The sequence below is a fragment of the Pterocles gutturalis genome, unplaced genomic scaffold (assembly GCF_000699245.1).
Source record: "Pterocles gutturalis isolate BGI_N339 unplaced genomic scaffold, ASM69924v1 scaffold52100, whole genome shotgun sequence".
Taxonomy (NCBI): domain Eukaryota; kingdom Metazoa; phylum Chordata; class Aves; order Pterocliformes; family Pteroclidae; genus Pterocles; species Pterocles gutturalis.
The window spans coordinates 6,195-29,439 of record NW_010147836.1 but is presented as its reverse complement, the minus strand read 5'-3'; the positions used below and the strand labels follow the sequence as shown (position 1 = coordinate 29,439).

The following is a 23,245-nucleotide window of genomic DNA, read 5'->3' as shown; positions in this document are numbered from 1 at the left end:
GTTTGTTTAGAGCCTGGGCACTTAGCATTGCTGTTTCCTGGGACACAGAATATTATTTTTTTAATGCAATGTTCTTCTACTCAAGTGGTAAAAATTTTCTTGAGCAAATCACTTTTACAAGTTCAAGCCTGGGAGAATTCAGCACATGGAAAACTTGGGAGTGAAAGTGGGTGGAACTTGTAGCTTCCCCTGAAAACGTATTAGTTGGACAAGAGACAAGTGCTTCTAATCGGCTTTATGTGCCCCAAGAAAGGAGAACACTCAGTTTGTAAATTGAAATACAAATGAAAAAAAAACAGTTCAAATTAAGGCCTTATTTTCATGAATGCTTTACATGTAACAAATATGCTTATAAGTTGTAAGTTTGTTTTAAAGAAAATTTTTGTTTTAAAGCAAATTTTACTATTTTGTGACTGGGTAACTATCCAAAACGTGCAGAATCTTGAACTGTTCCTCTTTCCCCTTCCCCAGCATGAGGTTAGCCTAAAATTAGTGCTATTTTAAAATAAATGCTGCCTAGTCTGTGAATTATTTTTATCTGTCTTCTGGTATCATTATATTGTGCGTGCTTCCTACTTTTTAAGCATTTCTGAGGACTAGAAATGTTAATTTTCCTACTCGGAATTTAAATGTGCTGAATAGTGTTGATAACAGTTCGCTGCTGTTCCTGCCAAGAATCATGCTGGCTTTACAGCAACGCAATCAATAAAATTAATGATATGACAATTGGGGAGCTCCTGTTCTTCATGGTACTATCTGAAATGTCAAAGAGCAGTTATTGTAGAGATCTCTGAGCAGTCCCCCCATAGACAGAACTTGCAGGGAACTCCCACTGTTCTGAGTTTGGTCTATAACATAGGCTGTCTTTGAAACTTTGTGCAACTTTGAAAGTTGCACAATTGTTCTCCTCTTTCCTCTGTTAAACATATGATTTCTGGTTTTAAGATTGATATGACCTACTTCTTGGAGACTTAATATTTGAAGATATTTTCCTCACTTCAATGCGGAGATTTTTCATCAATCTGCTTTGTTTCTTTTTATGTATTTGTGTTTAGACGTAGGTTTTTTGTCAGTGTCTTATCTCTCATCCTTCTAAGAGCCTTTAAAACTTGTGCTCTGAATAAGCATTGCAAAACGTTCAATTAAACAGGATTCAGGTGGATTTGGGTGGAATACGAATTGCCAGAAATAAAAAAAAACTTATTAGGTGTTTTTTTTTCCTTTTCTGTGTGTTTAATGCAAAAGTTCCTTTGTTAACTGCCTTAACTCCAGCTAAACCTACCCTCTGAACTCGGAGAGTGACAACGTGACCAGCTACATCTGTGTAGTCCCCTTTAAGGAGCTGGGTCTGGGACTGAGCGAAGAGCAGGTCTCTGAAGAGGAAGCACACAATCTCACTGATGGCTTCAGCTTGCCTGCACTCAAGGTAACCTCTCCTAGAAGGACACACGGATACACACAGGCTCCTTTCAGTTGTCACGAAGTCCTGTGGCTTGTAGGTACTAGTCTGTAGTAACATGGTCAAATGAGGGGGAGATGTAATCCATCTCACATCATGTGTGTCTACATTTATCGGCATTTAGGTGATTTCTTTTTGCATGTAGTTGAAGGGAAGCTGCAGAATACAACATCAAGATATTTTTCTGCAAATCCTGTAAATTCAAGGCAGCATTTTATAATCAGCTTGATCAATCTTCTTCTTAAACATGATTTTTTGCTCTCTGATTTCACTTGATCCCAGATGAATAAAATAATTTCCAGATTTGTACTTACATCTTTTTTTAGCTAATCTCTTGACTTGAATAAAAAGAGAGACATCAGATGATATAAATCAGATGTAATTGCCAAAGGGAATAGCTGCATTTAGTTATACTGAGGAGTAGAAATCATAAGCTTGGACCCCTGCTGCTGTGAGCCAGTGTGGTTCTTTGATCTTTGAAAATCATTTAACTGAACAGAATGACAACCATATAATGGCCTTTTTATCTATTTTGTTTTGAGATGTGTTAGGTATTTTTAATTTGCATGGGTCAATGTTTGCAACTGGAAAGAAGATGTAATTTGAATGCAAGCCTTCTACATGCTAGTGGTTCTCTGCTGGGGCAGTTCCCTTTTACTATTATTTTTCTAATGGAAAATTCCATTATTTTGTGACTTCTGTGTTTCTATGGGGTTGGCTCTTGTTGCATTTTATTCACTTAATTCCTAAGCCTTGACTTCTTTTGTTTCAACAGTAAATGTTTCCAGTAATAGTGATTGCTAAGCTTTGAGGCTTTGTCTAATTAGTTGTAAGCTAAAAGCTACATCAGATGTAAGCTTTTGGAATTTTGTTCTTGACTTTTCATTAGCTGAAGTTCTAATTGCAACCATGCAAGCCCACTTTTTAAGAGCAAGAAGGCAGTCAGAGGTGCCCAAGCTTGTAAGCGAAGGCTTTGTTTACCTGTAATTTGCAATAATTTAACTGAAGTCTGTTTTAGTTAAACTGGTTGGGATGCTTTCTGGGCAGAGTTAGGCTCACAACTAGTAAATCTCAGTTTGCATTAAGTCATAACAGACAGTGTTGTAGGCTGGGCATGGTGTAGTTGAACCAAGCTAAATTAGCATAAATCAGTCCTAAGCAGATTCTTGTGCAGATAATAAAATAGATATACTTTGATAATCTTGGGACGTATTTGTGTTGCGAGCCCTGGATTTATGTGCAGTCCCCTTCAGTTGTTTTTAATCTGAGATAACTTGTCTTTATATTAAAATGCAGGTAGAGTACAGACATGTATCCAAATTTTATTAATATTTTAATTTTCATTTAAGCCGATGTCTAAGCCATATGACAAATGTAGCCTGTATCTTTTGGCTACCTTGTCCTTGAACTAAACCAATTTAAAGAGTGAAGATTTTTAGCTTAAGAAAGAAATACCAGTTCAAGCTGAGAAGAGCCAATTGGATGTTTTGGGTGAAGTTTAAGTGTCAGTAAAAGTCATAAGTCATTAGCAGAGCACACTATTTGCAACCCTAAGTACATCTGGAATTTCCTTTTCTCTCATCATTGTGCCTTTTTTCAGGTAGGTTTTGGATTATTATTATCAATTCCTGAAGTCCATTACTTTTGTGTGCTGGTTTTTCACTGCTTTTGCCTTATGCCTGGTGGAAGGGATTGGTCTTCTTTTGTGCTTATTATAGCATGAGCCCTTGGCTTTCTGTTGAGGGCATTGCACCTTCAGGGACACTTGGGTGATGCTGCCTGTTTGTTTGCTTTTTATTTTAGCACCCAGCCAAATTGCAGTCTTGCATGTGTGTCCCAAATTAATTTCATATCATTCTGTGTTCTTTCTTCTCATAACTTGTACCTTAGGGTATATCAGATCACATCTATCCTGAAGGTACTTTATTTTGTGTTACTGTTCTAAATGTTTTGGTTTTTATTGTTCACGCACTGGAAAAAACTGCTACTTGTCCATAGTAGTGTGAGTACAAAGATACAAATATAGTATTTCAAATGCTGTAAACCCAAAATCTCAGAACAAGTAAATTGTTAGTCTTATTCTGTAGCTGAAGGGGGTGGAAAATAGCATGATAAGTAATTAATGTTCTGTAATGCTTGAGAACAGGTTTCAGACTACACCTCATAGTCACCTGCAGCAGATCCCTTTTAATTAGGGCCAGTTTTTCAAAGTGTCATAACCTTTCCTTTTAATCTTAGAGATATAAGATGTTGCTGTTCTGTCATGGCCTACTGAGCCAGCAGTCTTCTCTAAACTAGGAAGAGTTCTTTTCATTTCATTGGAAGTGGAAGTTCTCAAGAAATTGAAATTGTGGGTTTCCTTGCTCACAGATGGACTAACCTCTTTTGTACCATATATAACGTTGTGAATTGATTCACTTCTTACAAGCCTTTCCCTCCTTAGTGGTATTGGTAAAATTTCTCACTTTGGCTGAAAGAAAATAAAAGTTATCAGCTCAGCTTTCTTCAGATATAGAATGTTTTTTGTTGAAGTACAGTGCAATTAGACTCATGTTTCAAGGTTGGGTGTGGGGCAATGCAGTAGTTAGTAGATGGTAGAAATGATAGCTTGGCATTATAAAGGAAAAAATATCTGTGCTGCCACTGGAATTTTGGCAGCCCTTTATGAGCTGTAGGGTATGTGCACATTATAGCAAGTAATGAAACTGTCTGATGAGAATGAGAGTTTTTAGGCCTCTGACAACCTTCTGAGCATAATTGCATATACTATCCTTCATGAAAGAATTAACAGTCACCTAAGGTTCACAAGATCTGAACCTCACACAGTCTGGGATACTCTTCAAAAACATTCAGCAGATTTTCGCAGTTTCTCAAAGTTCCTGTTGCTGGCCGAGGAATGTTTTCCCATGGTGTATCTGTACATTTACTTTGGAGGCTGGCTGTCTTCCCAGGTGCAGAGAGATAACCCTACCCTCTTTTGCAGGTCCTCTTTCAGCTCTGGGTAGGGCAGAGTTCAGAATTCTTCAGGAGGCTGGTGCTGCTCCTCTCCCCAGCCAATGCGTCCCCCAAACCCTTGGTCTCCCCTGAACGGCTGCCTCATCATATCTTGTCTGATGTGACCCAAGGCCTACCTCATACACATGCTGCCTGCTTAGAGGAGCTTAAGCGAAGCTATGAGTTTTATCGGTACTTTGAAACTCAGCATCAGTCAGGTTTTGAACGGACAGCCAGAACAAAGCAGAAATCAAGAGAGCTGAACAGTCTCCAGACAGCGGTACGCAGCTTGCAGCTACATCTCAAGGCACTGCTCAATGAGTAAGTTTACACATGAATTAAGAGAATATGCCTGTAGGAAGAAAGCTTCAGACTTGAGTTCTTTGGGTTGTCAGCTGGTATCCCAGATTAAACCCCAAAAAGGCAGGTATGTATAGTCATTGCAATCATAGGCATATCTTCACTTAGTATGGGGTCAAAGATCCTTGGTTCAGTACGGAATCTGCTGTTGTTTCCTGGTTATTCTTTAAGTCTCTGGTGAAAATGGAAAGCTAAGCACTGCATTAAAATCTTGCCTTGCTTTTGTCACTCCCTTGAAAAAATTTGAAAACATCTTTCATTGATTTTGCAACATACCAAGTGCTTCATAAGAAAGTTCAGCTCATAGTAACTAACTCGTAAATATTTTTAAAGATTTGTCACTGCCTTGGTGAAATAATTGAAACTGACCTACTCCTTTAATCTTACATATAAGAATTACTGTAACCAATGCAAGTGAGCAACGTATCTTGATGGGGAGAAAAGGATCGTATTTTTAAAATTTTCGGACATCTTTGAGGGGTTGGCTGAGTTAGATTCTTAAAACTTGAAGAAAATAACAAGATATTAAATTAAATACTTGAAGGAATGGTGAAGTCATATAATTATTATTACTTATTTCTGTTCATCTCCTCATCACTTAGGGTAATAATTCTTGAGGATGAACTTGAAAAACTTGTTAGCACTAAGGAGACACCTGAGTTGACAACAGAAGCCCATCAGGTTCTGGAACAAAAACTAAAGTTTATTCAGCCTCATATCCAGGCAAGCAACAGCTGCTGGGAAGAAGCCATTTCTCAGGTGGAAAAAATGAGTGGAAGAAACCCAAATAAAAAAGGTAAATGTGAGAGATTAATTCAGCAACTAATAGGATACACTTTAGAAATTGAATAGTCAAATGGATCAACGACAGAGTTCAGCCTGTGTATCAGAATTTTAGCTGAAGGTCTCACAAGCATACACGTTGAAAAACTGTATACATATGTCAGACTTTTTCATTGTGATGGCCTTGAAGCTTTTGTTTTAGCAAAAAAATGTAAACATGTTAACTGTCTGTTAGACCTGTGTATTCAGATTGTTACATTTCCAGGTGTAGACTGATAGTGGCTTTTTGCCTTTGATTGGTGAATCACATGTGAGGGGGTAGGATTTCGATGAATACCCACTTACCTGCTCTCTCAGAGAGAGTGAGCTCATCTTCTGTGTGCTTAAAAGTCATACTGAGCAGCATCTTGCAGCATTTTGCCTTATGTCCCTTTCCTTAGTGACCTGCACTGCCCATGCTGTTCTCCTTGTGAATCACAGATAGCTTAAATAACAGAAGTGAACTTAGGCTCTTCTGCAACGGAGTGGAACCTATAATTTTTAATCTTTCTTTTTTTCCAGGAGATTTTTTACTGTCCTAGAAAGCCACAGCTCAGCATCTCAAAAATGCTGGTAACGGAGACTGCATTAGGAAAATTATGATTTGGGGTATCAGAAAGTTACCTGCAGAGATCCAAATCTGTAGTGAACTGAGCTGTTAATGATACATGGGTGGGATATCCAGTAGATGGATGAACATTGCTGTGGGCCTAGAGGTGTGCAAGCTGACCTTCTTCACGCTTGCATCAGAACTGGGAGCACTGGGAGGCCTAATGCAGGCTCCGTGCAGGTCCAGACATGGTATAACCAAATTTGTGTGTACTTTGCCTGATAGTCTAGTCTTACAACTTCCCTCTCAGTGCTGTGTAAAACAGCCTATGAGGATATTAGATGCAGCCTGATACATTTGCATGTGCTAGCCTGTTGTGTTTTGTTGATGCTCTCCATAACCAGCAGTTCCACTGATCTTTTTTTCCCCTTTCTTAAATGTTCTTTCTAGACTGCACGTTACAGCATTTTTAGTTACTTTAGTTTTATTTTTACTTTGTGTATAAATTTCACAGCAGGCACTTCTATTATAACTTGCTTCCTTTTAAAGTTCAGTACAAAAATAACCAACCTAGTGTGTGATCTAGAAAGGAGGGATTCGTGGAAAATAAAAATAAAAAAATCCTTCACTTTCACTTTTGCCCAGTGACTTTCCTGGAAATGTGCTGGGGTTCAATCTCTTTTGTAACGCATTTACTGAATTACTCCACAGGAGCTACTTTTAAATTATGTTGGTCATTGAAAACTTTTTATCTGACTACATTTGACTTCCCTGATATATTTTTAAGCAGTCCAGCTTCCGTGAGTTGACCTTTTCAAACTGTGTGTGGAATCAAGTCTAATTCTTCTGCTGTCTTTCTACAAATCTTAACAGCTGCTCTGTCAGTTATGATTAAGTGAATGACTTCATTAAATTATCTTTTTTTTTTTTTTCAATGCCTCCTGAAAGCTCTTTAGAAGAAGTTGAAATAATATAGCAACTAAGCACATCTTTCTTTTGTCTTTACACACTATTATCCAAAAGCTGTAGCAAGAACCCCATGGTAGTAGAACATTGTGTCTGGATGCCCAGCACTTATGCTGCAGTAGTTGTTTAGTTCAACTGACTAGTTCAACCAGTAGAGCAGTGGGAATACCATTTTCAATGTCAGTTATGAACACTGTTGAAGAAGGAGCTGTTTCTGATGGCTTAGACCCAGTTTTGAGAGGAAATATTTCATTACATAAAAGCTGTATATATTTGTTATATATTTTTAGCGGTATCTCATAATTGTGCTTGGTATTTAGACAAAGTAAATATTTTTTAATTCTTAATCTATAAATACAAAGTGTATCCAGTATTTAAATTTACTGTTTTCTTGGGTTTTGTTCTTACCATGTTTCTATACCAAGCAAAAATATATCTTTGCTTGTCCTTGGTTCCTACTGGTCTCAGCACAGGAAGGTTTGCTTCCACGAGAAGCAGAAGTCAGCTCAGCACTTGCAGCAGCAAAGGGCCTGGGTTGCTCTGCAGAGAGGAAGAAACTGGGAACTGATTGGTCCGTCCAGCATCAGAGCGCTGTTGTTGAACCAGGAGTTGAAAGTTTCCAACTGCTAAAGAGCTGTTTTGAACTGTGGGCAATCCTACTTGTGGCATCCTATGTAGCTGCCTGTAACTTATTTTCAGAGCAGTTTTGCATATCTTTAATTGTTTTCTGTATAAACAGATTAATCTCCTTCAGCAAGCATTGCATGCTTCTTGCTCTAAATCATTCTGTGTCATAGCAGGTTTCTTACAGCTACATTAAATAGTTCATTGTGTCAGACTCTTGTCAAAATGAAGCCTTTCATGGGTGGTGATACTAGCCTATATTATAGTATATGGTTACTTCAGTGAATGCCATTTGGCTTCTTTGTTTACAGGACTTGGTGTATTTCTAGAATCAGTGCTGTTAGTCACTGATCCTGTCAGATTCAGAACAGAGCCTGAGAGCAAGTGTGGCTTTAGCACCCTGAGGAGAATTCACCCCTACTTAAATTCATTGGGCAATGATAGACTGACCTATCATTGCTCCACATGTTCATTTCCAGCATGAGCTAATTCTAGACTTCCAGCTATCTTCTCTTTATTCTTTCACCTTTTTTCATCACTGATAAAACTGATCTACCACGTAAGGCCTTGACAATTTAAGCATGTAGTAATCTGCTTCTAATTTTACAGAATGGAATACCCTTTATGAGTAGTTGCAGTGTTGTTTTAATGATCTTTGAGGTAATATCCCTCAAACTGTTTAAATTCCATCCTCTTTCCTTTTAAACTATCTCTGTCTTTGCAAATGTATACAACATTTTTAGATATTTATAAGAGCAAGGTCATAGTACCCCGCTGCAAGCTCCTGGATCTTGCAGTCCTTTGATCCACTGGAGAGCAACTAAAGCAGCAGTAGTTTTAGTTAAACACTGTGAATTCATGATCTTGAAGCATATCCTTAACAATGGCATCATCCCCTATAGCTGGCAAACAGAGCAGCCTGTACATATTAGAGCAGATGGTTTACTCCTTTGATTTAGGAAGGCAAGCTTTTAATTGGTAACTTCCATATACTCTTACAAATTTGTTTTCATGCCTTCAGAAGCATATTCTATAGTTGCTGTCATTATTATTATTATTATTATTATTCAAAATGTTTTATTCCAAGGCAGAGTTATGCAATGGACAAGGAGTCTTGATATTAATAATATAAATATCTCATGTCAATTTTCCACTTACTTCAAATTTCACTATATGCTTCACCTTTCTTTTAAACTTTGCATTTAGATACTCCTGGAATGTCAAATCTTTAGCTCAGCCCAGGCAACTAGGAAATTACATGCTTTCCTTGTTTGCAAAAGCAGGTGACTGAGCATCTTTAAAATTGTCATTAATGTGAACTGCCTGCTTTCAGAATACAATCCCTAAATAATCAATGTATAGATTAGAAACTGAAAACAGGGAAAGATGGGGCTTGGCGAGGTCATCTACCCCATTTCCCTTCTCACGGGTAAATTAGTGAGTAAATGTTATTTACCTGTTCCTAAAAACCTCTCTTTAGAGACATTTTACAGTATTTCCAGGCATCTATTCCAGCACTTAACTCCATTACCAGTAGAAAGTTATTATTGAATATAAGTCTCTCTTTCTGCAATTTAAAAGTGGTACTTTTTATCCACCTACAATGGAAATTCATTTCCTCTCTTTATAACTCCTACATTTTTGAAGATAGCTGATTTGTTTCTTTCTATCTATCTTCTCTGCATGACTTTGCGTCCTTCAGATCTTTTCTGATGACTATATTTAGCCCTCCGATCACTTCCACTGTTTTTCCTCTGGACTCTCTCTAGTTGGTCCACAATATTATTGAATGAAGGAGACCCAGGCTGGGCACTGTGTTCCATCCACAGCCTGATCAGTGCCAGAGTAGAAATGTAATTTAATGTGTCTAGAAGTCAGTGCTGTTGTTTATATGTACTACTATGTAGTCTGACTTTTTGCTTGCAGCAGGGTATAAATGACTACTAGGCTCCTCACAGTTTTTTCTCAGTGGTGCTGCCCAGTCAGTTGTCATATATATATATATGACTATTCCAAAGCACAAAAATTTGCAGCCACTGCCACCACACTGGTGTGTCTGAAATCCAGTTCTTCCTGGGCTGTATCTTTGATTTTTCAGTATTATTTTCTCTTCTAATTGTGCCCTTCAGTATCCTTGCAGATTATCCTGATGTCAGTAGATTTAATGAGCTGAAACACTTTTCTTTCACCCACTGGAAGTGAATATTAAAGAGATTGGACTTGAGACAAATCCTCACTCAATATATTGTTCCTGTCTGAAAATGGTAACTACACTCTGATTATCAAAGAGGCTATTCTATGCAACTAATAGCAACTTCTCCTCACCTATACATTTTGCTTATAAGTATGTCATGACACCATGTCAAAAGCCACACTGAAAACAAAATGCAGGATGTCTTTCGCTTCTTTCTCTTAATAAGACCTGTTACTGCATTGGAAAATGAAATTGGAGTGATTTGACATCATCTGTTCTCAACAAACCCACACTGGCTGTCATTTATCTCCTTGCTACCTTCCAAATAGCTTCCTGTAAATTTTGCTTGATTATTCTAGTATTTTCCAATGAGTTGAAGCTGATTTGCCTTTAATTTTACCATGTGACTTCTCTTTTTAAACTTGGGCACTAAGTCTCTTTTCTGGTTTTAAAATTCTTTCCATCTGCAGGTTTTCAAAATTATAAAAAATTTGAGATTTCTTATTTGAAGTATTTCAAGGTGAGTTTCATCAGACACAGCTTATATCAAAATAGCCAAGTTATTTACATCCTCTCTAACACAGTGTTTCAAAGTATTCTAACCAGCCTTCCCATGATTTTTTTAATGTGTGCCAATCCTCCCTGATGAAGGTGCCTGGACCCTGCCTGAGTGAGTCAAAAACATTATTCAACACTCAATCTCTTTTTTTTTTTTTTTAATCCCTTTTCTTCTTTCCCCCTGAAGGCAAACTTGAAGTTTCCTGTGACAGCCTACAGCGTACTACAGTACCTTTAACCCAGTCTGCCATACACATAGAAAACAAAGATCCAATCCCTGAAGAGCAGGTAAAAAAACCAAAAAGAACCATTTAAAATAATAATTGGGGCTTTTTTCCTGTATCCGTTCCTTTTTCAGTTGCTTGTGCAGTGACCTTGTCTTGCCAAAACAAAACAAGTAGGTAGCCAGTGCCATTTCATAACTGGACTTATAGAAAAAAAACAATTTATATTCATTTTGCTGTTCCATGGGGAGGTATTCCCCATCCTGGAAAAAAGAGCACTAACATTCACTTCTTCTCCTAAATATCATTAGAAATAAGTGACAAAAGGAGAGAAGCAACACAAGTCAGAGTAATATAGAAAAAAATGTGAAGTGCTAAAAGGTGAAATATAAAATAGAGTTCTACTTGCATATTGTTAGATGAATGGACATGACTGCAAAAGTGACAAGCTCCAGAACAAAACCATCTCTCTTCAGTTTCAGTAATCTCTGCATTTTTTGATACCTAAAACAGATTGTGACATGGAACAGTTTTGTGTTGTTTGGTTGGTTGGGCTGTCTTGAAGAGAGGCTGGCCTCCTCCATCCCTGAACTTAGTGGCAGATACATTCTGAAAGCAGATGGAACACCCATGCTCTGCTCTGTCCCTCCCTTGCCTTCTCCCAAACCTAGCCCACATGTATTCTCTCTAGATTTTTTCCCATATCAAAGAGCTGGGACTAATAACTTTACTGGCTGTTTTAACAGAAATAGAGCTGTTTTTTTCATGCTTGTAAGCCAATATAGTTAAAATTGGAGGAGGAGTTTGCTATTCTCAGCATTTCCACCCGTTAATTATGGGGAAATGGACTCCCATTTTCAAGGTATATCACTTGATCATACTGTGTATGAAAGTAAATCTTAGGTGACTGCAGTAATGTTAACTTCTGATGAGTGGACTTGCTCTAAAATTATACAAGTATAACTGAGATCACTGTCAGATCCACTGGCTCTGCTCAACAGGGCTCCATCCTATTACTGTGGTTGGCTTATGTGGAGGTCACTTGTCATGCATCAGATTGTAGGACAGGGTCTACACTGACATATAAGATCAAAATTATCTTTCTTTCTTTCTTTAGGAATTGGAAGCATATGTCGATTATTCAGATACGGAAAATGAATACAATAGGGAAGATTTTTACTGCTTTTCCCAGGAAGAAAGAGAGAGACAAGAACGAGAGAGACAGGAATCAAAGAGGGTGTTACAAGAATTGAAATCTGTCCTGGGATTTAAAGCTTCAGAAATAGAAAGACAGAAATGGAAACAGCTGCTATTCAGTGACCATGGTAAGCATTGCTTTTGAAAATTAATTGCTTTCTAAGAAAGGGCAGGTTTCTTGTTTGCCATCAACTTCTGACTATGTTAGAATTTGGACAGTGCTTAGCTATGGAAGTGTCTTTAATAGAGCTGTGTGGCCTTAGTTTGCTATTCCATCTCTTTATATTACTTGTAGCAATCATTTTAGTATATATTGAAAAGAACTCAAGAGAAACAGAAATTTGTCTCTGAACACATTAAACATAAAATATTAAAACAGCATAAAGAGAATTGTTAGGCTATAATCCTTGAAAAATGAACTGACTTTCTCTCATGGCTTTCCAGTAAATTACTTTTCAGAATTTAAAGAAACCATCATAAATTATCACAGACTTACAAAAATATATAGGTTAAAGTGAGGAGGTAGACTTTGAAATATTAAAGGCTCATAAAAGAGTAAGACTAGCTTTTGTTTCCATAAGAGACTGAGTATACAGAATACGTTTAAAAAAACCCAAAAACCAAACAAAGCCCTAAGAAGAAGAGTTCTTCCAAACTAGCCTTGACTAACTCTGAGGACTGTTGGGTAGCTCCACCCACTTGCATTGGAAGGCAGGAATATTATAATTTCTCTTGTCTCAACAAGACAGTCTGCCTCTGTTCCAGCAATAAGACTGCATACAACTTGATTTGTTTCACTGCTTGAGCTGTTTGATTTATTATCTTTAAAACTGGAAGTAGTTTGTCTTTTCCTTTTTTCCCTTCTTTTTCCTATTTTCTTCCCTTCCTCTTAAAGACAGGTTAGGAAAATCCCTCTAAAAATTTCATGTTCTATGTTATGAAAAATAATGCTCAAATCTGGCAACATGTCCAAGGATTCTGCCTCTGCCAGTGTTTACCAGAAAAAAAGACCATGGATTGTGTCTTTAAATAATTAGTGGGAGCACACAATAATAGAACATACCATTTATGAGACTGTTTCTTTTACATCAAACCCACAAAAGTATCTGTTCTTCACAAATTTCTTCTTTATGTCCATTTAGCTACAGCTGTGGTAAAAGAAATCACTTAGCCATCGATATTGACTTCTCTTCTAGTTGAGTTAAAAAAGCGAAGACATGAGATTGCATCAGAGTCTGCTCAAGAGTAGGATTTCTGTATTATCATTCTGGTGTTAGATCCGACACCACATAACTCTTCATATAAATCTCTTCAAGTCTTCCTTTCCACCCTATTGAAGGGAGAAGGAAGGAATCCTACCACCAGTTGAAGTCTTGACAGAGCTAGTGACTGCTGCAGAAAGATTTCTTGCCAGAAGAGCTTGCATGAGATATTTCCTTATCTAGGTTAGCAGCTGATACCTGTCCACATCAGTATATCCCCAGGCCATTTGTGGCCATAGCTGGAAAGAATCATCTGACTTCTCTAACCTTCAGTAACTGTTCACCTGAAAGCCTTTGTGGCTCATGTTGGTGCCTTTCCTTTTCCTGTGTCGATATTATGTTGTTTTGGGATTAGAGATTCAATGGTGGGGAGGGAGGAAAGTCTGATTTCCTCCAGCTGCTTGGGACTGATCACTGATTACTTCCATCCTGCACAATACTGGAAAACATGAGGGTGGTTCATGAAAGTAATTAAAAATGTCTCCTTTTGGCTCAGAGACTGTATGTGTCTAATCTAAAAGACTGATATGGACAGCAGACATAACATCTTCTACTAGTTTTTAAGGAATTTCTTCATTATTTCTTCAAAAGAAACACAAGTCGGTTAAATATGACATAATGGACCATGACATACTACTGCTGCAGACTTTAATTTATCCATACGCACGGGTCATTCCTTAAAGAAACATTTTTGTGAGCTGTGCTTTCCACATCGTTGCTGCCTTTGTCTTGAAGACTTAAACCCAGAAGGGTTCATATACTTGTCTCTATTGGCCCAAGCCAATGGATGGCCATGATAGGACACTTCTTTGTAGCCCTTTTAAATCTTGCTTTTAGAGTACAATCATATTCCAGAAATCCTGCGTTCTCTTAACTTGTGCTTATTGTGAATAGAATAGATTCAAAGAAAGATTCAGAGGCTTTAACCTTAGTCAATGCACCTAGCTAGCAAGCCATTCTGATTTGTCGGGTTTTTTGGTTTGTCAGTGGAGGGGCTGCTGAGGGTTTCCACGTAAAAGTTGATATGTCTAGAGAACACAGCATAAAGTCAACTAGAGATGATAGGCTGGATTCTAGAAGAAAAACATCATCTTAGCAGAGCACCAGACTAAAGCAAATTTGCCCAGGTGCACAATCACTTCTCGCCTTTCCCCTAACCTCCCCCCCCAAAAAAGTTCATTCTGTCAGTGGTTGCGTTGTAACCAGCTGTTTCCCCTTCTCCCACCTTGTCCATACAACAGTTCTGATACAGTTGTCTCTCAGATTTGGAAAGCTACACTCTAAGAATTGATGAATTCCACCTTGCTTATTAACTAATCAACTCAGCAAACTGGCCAGCTACCGATCTGAAGTATCTATTTATTTTTCGAGACATTTTGGCTTTGGAAGTATTCTTTGGAGGAAGTAGGCAATAAGCTTGCTCCCAAATGTAAGATTACTGTGCATATTCTTGCCTCTTCAAGTAAATAGGCAGAAATAAGCAGCAGCATATTTTTTACAAGATGGGGAAAGAACTATCCTGTTAACAATTGAGATGAGTCTGGGGCAGTGCTCCTTTGGTATATAAGGTTTTAAAACAAACAATACAAATTTGAAGCCACAGTCTTTCAGTGTGCTAATGACAATAATTATCAATGTGACAACCATAATGATGCGCCTGCCTTCAAATTGCTAAAGTAAATATTACTGAAATAGGATGCAATGGAAAAATCCTAATACCATAGATTTTGTTTCCCGTGAAAAGTTTGTGTATTTCCCAGAGTTATTTTCATCTCTGCTTACAGGGGTAAAGTCAGAATGGAATTAGAAAGGGAAATGCTACTTGGGAATCTGCTGTTGCCGCTCTCATTTATGTTCGTGCTGCTACTCTAATGGAGCTACGGCAGTTTAGGGAATCTGGTACTTGGAAATGGACATTATATCGTTTTCTTAAAAAGGAATACGTCTGTTCTTCAAGAAGTGATTGTACCGAGTTATACTAATCCTTAACACTGGGAGGAGAGACTTCCTGGCAAGCATCCCGTTGCTGGCAATGGGACTCGCTGCTGCTACTAACTTCAAGAGAGGCTAAATTAAACCACACTTTATTTGTGAGGACACCTTACCTGACTGTATGAATACGTGTTGTATTTATATGTTGTGGTGTATGAGATCCGATATTGCCTATAAGGACTTTTTCATGTACCAGCTGTCTTTATTGGATTAGGTAAACTGTTGTTTAAAATGAAGACAGTTCAAACCTGTATACAGTGCAGTAGTTTTACTTGTTTTTTTACTTTAACACTGAATGCATCATTTGTGTTTGATGCCAGTTTTAAACATCATAAATTTTGTGCTGTCTCTTTACGTCACAGATTTTAAGGAATAGTTACAACAAGTAGCTATCACATTTCACTTCAGCTTTGTGGTTAGAAAACACTGCTTTATTTTAAGTTTTGTTTGATTGTGGGTCTTGTTTCTGTTGTTTTGGGGGGTTTTTTGAGACATTTTGACCTTTAGAATTTTGCATCTTTTCAGACACAAATAAATTAATTATATATAGCAGCTTGCTTTTAGTTATAATTTAATTTTTTTCCCCCTCTTTAAGCTGCAGTGAAACCCTTGTCTCCTGTAGAACCACTGACGCTACTAAATAATTTGGAATCACATATGAATTCAGATACAGAAAAGCAGGACTGCAGCCAAATTTGTGATAAATCTGAAGAAAAATACTCTAATCCCAAAGTGAATGCTGCTGATAAAAGCAGGACAGAATATTTGTATGAAGATCCTGAGATGGTGAAAAACAAAGACAGCACTAATAATGAAGGTATTTCTACAAGGGCTGAAGAAAGAATGTGTTATCAGCACGAAGGGGAAGTTGAAGAACTCAAGCCGAGCAATGTGGATGGAGTGGAGGTTTCACAGTCTCCTTCTAAGGATGCATTGCACTCAAAAGTCAAGCACAGGCTGGCCCAGCTCCACATATCAACAGATTTAAACTTCACATCTGGTCTGGCTGCACAAGTTGCTGCCAGGTCTTTCACTTTTACTACAATGCAAGAAGAGACTTTTGGAGATGAGGAGGAGGAGAAGACACAGGAGTGTGAAGACCTTGTGGAGGTCTGTGAAAATGAAGATAGAGGCTCCGAAAGTGAAGGAAAAGTCTAAGTCTGAGCTGAACTTTGTTAAACCAACAGCAGGCAATTTGGTGGAAAAAACTAAGGTGGGGGTTTGAAGATGAAAGTACTGGATGGAAAAAAGGGAGACCTAAAAATAAAATATCTTGTTCCCTGAGTCCGATACACTAAAATGGACTTCTAAGTATATTGAAAATTTACAGGTAAGAGAAGTTTAGGCTGCATCCAAGAAATAGTTGGCTGTTGCCTTTTTAAGATCCTAGCGGTGGGTTTTGGAATTTGCCTTTGTGTTTTCTGTTTTATTTATTTATATTATAATGTATTGTGGATTTTTTTTTTCCAAAAAGAAGGAAAAATAGTGTCTTGGATTACAACAGACTTCAGTTTTTTTGCTTTCTGATCCTGTTGTCATGGTATCAATGTTTGTTCCAACAAAAAAGACAGGACATTTCTTTTGGAAGAACCTGACTGTTCCCTGTGATTTTCCCCCACCACTTTTGTTTCACTTCTTGTGTCTGCAGTGTGTTGGCTCAGCCACCGTAGGCATTTGTGATCCTGTGGCTGGTGAAGTGGCTCCCAACTAAAATGTAGAATTTTAAATAAAGACTTGAAAAAGCTAGTATTTTATGTGTCCTGGGGTATGGGGCTGAAATAGCATAAAGTTAGTCATGCTTCATATTAAGGTTTATTTAGAATTTTATGAAGGGTTAATAAATGATTTCTAGATGTTGTAATTCATGTTAGAGAAATGTGTAGTATATATTAGGGAGGGTTATAAGCACATCAGTAGAAAGTTCTATAGACAGCTAGAAGCTATCTGTTGGATTGATAATAGATGAGAAGTAAATACCTATTTACTAAAACAGCTATTAATTATTTGTTAACCTTTTGTAAATTGAACCTTAATATAATTGTTTGATTTAATGATTGATTGTACAGTTTTATGTCCTGAAGTAATTTTCGTAAAGCAAAATTATCCAAGTGCTCAACAACATACAGTATTTTGTTTAAACAGCATTCTTGCTTTTCCCTACTGTTCTTTTATTTTTCCTTAGATCACAACTGTAACCTGTGTGATTAAGAATCCATGAGAGAACAAGAATTGTGTCTTTTTTAAGGTGTATCTTGTAACTTAGTTGACACTGAAGTCTGGATGTTTGGTATGAGGTTGTGCGGATTGTTCTTTTCTCTGTGGCGGTGCTGCGAGGAACACAAACTGATGTTCACCTCACAGAGGAGCTGATTAATGGTTTCACTGCCTTCTCTTCCTTTTGCCCTCTGACACAAAATGCAGCAAAGTCTCACGTCCCTAACGGTGAGGGAGCTGCCTATTTGTATGGAATACTCTACTTGGACCTGGATACATTTCCAGTCACAAAACACCTCATTAGTTCCTTAGGGTATTTATTGTCTCTTGCTGACCCTGTAGAAGAAAGTGGGTTTTAGATGCAAGTGATTTGGAGCAATATCTTTCCAAGGATGCTGTTGTGGGAAGAGAAGAAGCTAACGAAAGCCAGCAGTTTAGGGTGGAACTCTTGATCATATGTCAGAAAACAAGTGCGTTCTTTCAACCTCCCTCTCTTCTATCAGTGATTTTGTATCAGCGCTATTAAATCTGTGGATTTTTTCACAGACCGTGAAGAGGTAAATATCAATTGATAGAGAAGGGAGTATGTGACTTGCACTGTTCTTTCACAATATAATGCCTGTCTTCTCCCTTACACACAGATTTTGGAAAGAGAATGTTTTGCAATTCTTCATTAACCAGTAACACTGTGCTCTGTGCCCTTAATTTTGTGTAAGTGACTGGAAGATGAACGGATGATGTCTTGGGCAACTTGTAAAAGAAAAAAAAATGCTTCTTATAGTATATTCAGAAGCTAAGTCGTCTCCTCCTACTGGTAGAGTACATTCTTCTGTAGGCCTGTAAAGGTTAGGCTAAGATGGTGAAACACTTTTATTTTCTCTGTGGTAAGCATTTTTTTAATCAATTCTGTTCTATCAGAGAACTGCTCTGGATAAATTGTGTTTGAAGCATTGTCCATGCTTCTCCAAAAGAAGTCTTCGTCATCCTTGACCTGAAATCCTTGAGTTCACAAAGTGCCCAGATATTTTTTGTTCCTAGCTAATTGTTCTGACTGCTTAAATGTATGTTCCATTAATATTTTTCCATTAACTCATCCACTAGCATCTCATGATCTGATGTTATGTATCCTAGAACTGATACTCCTGAGCTTTTCCCATGGGATCCAAATCATAGTTTACAATGTGTATGGCTATGATACCAACTTGGAAAAATGGTCAGATTTAGGATATAAATTATCACTGTCCTCACAGTTTTGGATAAAGTCAGTAGTAGCATGAGTGCTTTGCATTGCAACTAAAATATGTTTCAGATCTCCCATTTATAAAAGTTGCTAGCTCTTTATTCCTTTGCTGCAGTCTTTAGCAAAAGACCTGGAGAATCTACTTTGGCAGCTCACTTGGGACCTAGTTTTATAATACACTGGTCTTGGTGATGAAACTGGCCTAAGAAACCCCATCCATCATTAGGTGTTCATTTTCACCCATCAGCTGGGTCAACACAGGTTTCTGTGGCCATGTTAAAAACCTGAGTCCAGTTGGGTCAAAATTCCACCCTTTTTAGGGGTTATTTTTCATTGTTCTTATTGCAGTGATGCAGTTTACAGCATTTGCCTCCAAACAGCTGTATCAGCACACACTGCGTTGCTGGCGTGAGACACAGGATTGCTCACATTTACATTCTTGGCAAAGATGGCGTAGTGTGATATTACAGCCTTGACGTTAGACGTGGGTATGATCAAAGGATGACTTTTTGGAGCAAGCTCTGATCCTACGTTGAACAAATAGATTTTCTGCAAGCAATTTAACTGATTTCCATGGTCTTACTTAATGCAGTCTTAGAAGCTGCATGTGTAAGACCTGGGCTCACTTGCTTTCTCTGTGTCTCATCACATCTAGATAAAACAGCCATCAGGTCATTTATTTTGATTTATTTCATATTCTCCCTGCAGAAAAATATGCCTAACACTGTCCAGCACACAAAGCATGGCTTAGCTTGATTTGATAACCAGGTTCTATCTACATACAAATAGTCTGTTATAATCCAGATTTCCTCAAAATTATATCATTTGAAAGGACTGTGCATACATGCTGTAGATTTCTTCAAGAACCTGACCGATTTCTTGGCAATTATAATTTACTGTTGCATGTAAAATAATATATGTCAACACACTGAAGCGTGCATTAGTGCTAAAGAGTTGTGTTAATATATTGAGCTTGTCAAGATCTGAATGCTGTTCTGTGTTCTTTGGCTCATTATCCTGACAGGGATTTTTGTGAAAACAGAACATTTACTTCTCAGAACTTTCTAACTTTTTGAAACATGTTAAGCAGGAAATCCACACTAAATAATGGGTTATGCCAAAGGATATCAGCAGCCAAAATCCTTTGCAAAGAGCAGAGCTAACAATAAATGCATTTTCCCTATTCCGTTCCCAATTAACAGCTCTGTGAGGTTGTAAAGAAGCAAGTAATTATAGACAGTTAAATAATTATTCTCCTCACCTACCCAGAAGTCACTCCCAAGGCAATATTTTCTTCTTAGGTTGGATTGCAATCTAACCCTACATGTTTAATATTACTTGCCTTTACAGCTAAAGATCTAGGTAAAGGCTTATATGTGGACAAAAATCTATTATAAAAAAATTACTTGTCTCTTTTTTTAAGTGTATGTCTTCACGACAGAAATGAAACAGTGCTGCAATGGAAGCATCTTTTGAGAACTACAGATAATAGAGAGTCTTTCAAATGGAGTCAAATGTGCCTGTGACAACTATAAGCAAGATCCACAAATGTGAAGGCTTCTGCTATCAGTTGCAGTAACGAGATAGTTATACTCCTGACAGAGGATTACTGGACATCACTGAATCTTGCACTTAGTTATCCAAATACTAGATGAAATCTGGTGGAGTAGCCAATTTTATTGTTTCAGACTTTGTCCTGACCACATCTCTGTGTTCAGACTGTTCACAGTATTAGAAATTTTATGTGCATCTGAAGTGCAGAATTTATAACTGTTATTAATTTCTGTGCTAGTGAAAAAACATCTAAATGGTGAACTGTGTAGAGCTGTTGGCCCACACGGGACTTTGTAATCTTGTAGTCTGTCCCTTTTTTTCTTTTTTTTTTTAAAACAGAAACAAGGGTTCAAGCATACTAAACTGCCCTTGTTCTTTAAAGAATTTAGGGGAAGGGCTGATGTTTTTCTGCAAGTGGCTTGTTCCCAGGGCTAAATACTCTTTAGAATTAACTGGTTTTCATAGTGTCTCATCTGAGAAAGAAGGCAGAGGATGAGAAAGGCACGTGGTCAGTGTAAAGGGTCAGGCTACTCTGGGATCTTGTCTGACAGGGACTAAAAGCAGATGATGAGGGAAAAGAATGAAAAAACAGAGATCATATTTCCACAGGCTACTCCCCAACAATTTATGTCTCGGGGACTTCTTGAGCCAGTGGCGGTAGCTGTCAGATTAACAGGTCCTGATAGAATCCTCTTCCGTAAATCTGTTCAGTCTCATGTTTTGTCAATTATTAATAGTCCCAATGCAGCATATGCTAATCTTTATTACAGTCTTTTACAAACAAGAAGATTTGTCAATAATGTTTTTTAATTTTCTTTTTTAAACTGAGCAAGCCCACTTCTCTCAGTCCATCCACAGAGGTCAGGTTTTCTACCTTTTGGTTGCTTTCCTTAGAAATCTGTCAAGTTTTTGAAGTATAATGACCAAAGTGTGATGCAGTACTGCAGACATAACCTCAGCAGTACTGAATATGGAGCAATAATCACCTCCCATAAAACATTGAACCATCACTCAAATATATTTGAGTCCATATAGGTAAAAATATGTTCATCTCTTTTACCCCTAGCTATTATGATGACAAATGAAAATATTTGGTCTAATGGAGGAGAAATATTTATTCACTGTGAGCAGGATTTGGCTGGACAATGTTTTTCTTTGTTAACAAAACAAAAAGTTGTTAAATCAAAATTATCTTCCAACAGCTGCCACCTGGTCTAACACAAACTAAAGATGCCAAACAACACGTCTTTAAATTTTAGCTTGATTTTTCAGAGCAGTTCTGATCTCTGATGAATAAGTATGCATCACAAAATATATTATCACACAAGAATATGAATATATGGATATCACAGATCACACTGAAGGCTTCTGTCGCTAATTTTTAAAAAGCTTGGAGGTGTGCTTTATCCATATTCTCATGATATTTAATTTCCTCATGTATATGTTTTTATTTTGCCACCTTGAATTTTAAATGCCAAAAAATCCACTTTGATTTATTTGTCTTGGAAATTTGTGCAGTAATCTGATAAGTTATAATAGTACTTTAACTGTGATAATAAGACATATGGCCATAGGTAGGGGTAAAATCTACCTACTGTGAACTTTGCTTTATAGACAGATACAGCAATATAGTTTGAGCTACAGATCAGTATGTAACTGTTCTCGATATTGTGCCTCACCTTTTACACTGACATCTCTTAAGTTATAGGCATGTTTGTCAGAATAAAATTTGACCCAACAACTTGAATGCTCTGTTAGCCCATTTTACACTTTCTGAATTGAACATAGGATTCTGAAGGAGTTACTGTAATTTAGCTGATGAGGAAAAAGGGTTTGTTTCTCTGTGACAAAGCGGCTTACTTTAAAGGGATTGAATAGGACCAAAACATGAATACTTTCACATGATCAGCATATTTTTGACCTTTATACCTCTTGGCCACTCATTATTTTCTTCATTCATTTTGACTCCGCCTTTTTTTGTTGTTTTTCAGGCCTGGGCTGCCCAAAACCTGTTGTTTCTTACTCCATAGAGTCTTTAGGAGCTGTTTATTATACTGCCAGTAAAACTGAAATTATCATGCATGTCTTTTTCTTTTTTCTACTTACTCTTTTCACCTTTCTGGTCCATGTGACACCCACAGTCCTCTCCCTTTACCACCACTCTTAAGAGTTTCACATTTTAAAATAATACACAAATTCATTTGTGTGTGTTTGTAACACAACTTGATTCCTCTCTGTCTTCAGCATTGGAATTATTAGATCTGGAAATGCATACTGACTTTCCCAGTTGAGCTGAGAACCGAAACAGAAGGTGGACCATAATGGGGAATACTGCAGTTGAAACAGAAATAGTAATGTCATAGAAGTCATAGAAGTCATTGAATCATTAAGGTTGGAAAAGACCTCAAGGATTATCAAGTCCAACCCAACAGATCACAACACCACCTAACTCACTAAACCATGTCCCCAAGACATATGGCAGCTCAGATTTATACCACCCTTTTGGTGTATATTGGCTTTTATAAGTAATTCTGGCTTACTGGAAAACACCAGTTGTGTTTTAGAAATAAATGCAATTCTAGTACAACGTCCCAAAATAAGTGTCATTAGTTGGCTTGATTTGTGCTCAAATGTTAATATTTAAAGACTGCTTCCTGACCTTCTCCAGCTGCATGGATGAGAACTGAAAATAATCTCAAATTTCCAAATAGAGAGTGACCAATGCTTTCCGTTACTTTGTGCTATTAAAAAGAGGTCCATTCCTAAATAAACAAAGAGAGAAAAGTCAGTTTTTAGTATCTTCAGTAGTCATTACTAACAGAGAATCATGCATTTGATCTCAATAGAAGCACCATAAATGAGGGCTGTTTATAATGTTTGATATCTGTGTTTCTAAAATAATAATGATAATAATGATAAAAGGCTTTAAATGTATTATGGGACAAAAGCCAGAATTAAATTAATTGTCCTCCAGATCTTTCATCCAAAGCCACAGCTGGTCAAATTTAAACAAGTTCATGCTGCTTGTTCCTGGA

The 23,245-nt window shown here is 37.4% G+C and overlaps 1 protein-coding gene across 1 annotated transcript; it reads left to right on the top strand.

The window, feature by feature from the left end:
- Positions 1 to 1,276: 1,276 nt before the first annotated feature.
- Positions 1,277 to 16,360, top strand: VEZT (vezatin, adherens junctions transmembrane protein; the record flags this gene model as incomplete). Its single annotated transcript, XM_010086167.1, has 6 exons — positions 1,277 to 1,426; positions 4,443 to 4,774; positions 5,416 to 5,609; positions 10,715 to 10,815; positions 11,869 to 12,076; positions 15,798 to 16,360. Coding segments are annotated over 6 exons (1,548 nt in total), but the record flags the coding sequence as incomplete, so codon positions are not given.
- Between the last annotated feature and the right edge of the window lie 6,885 nt (positions 16,361 to 23,245).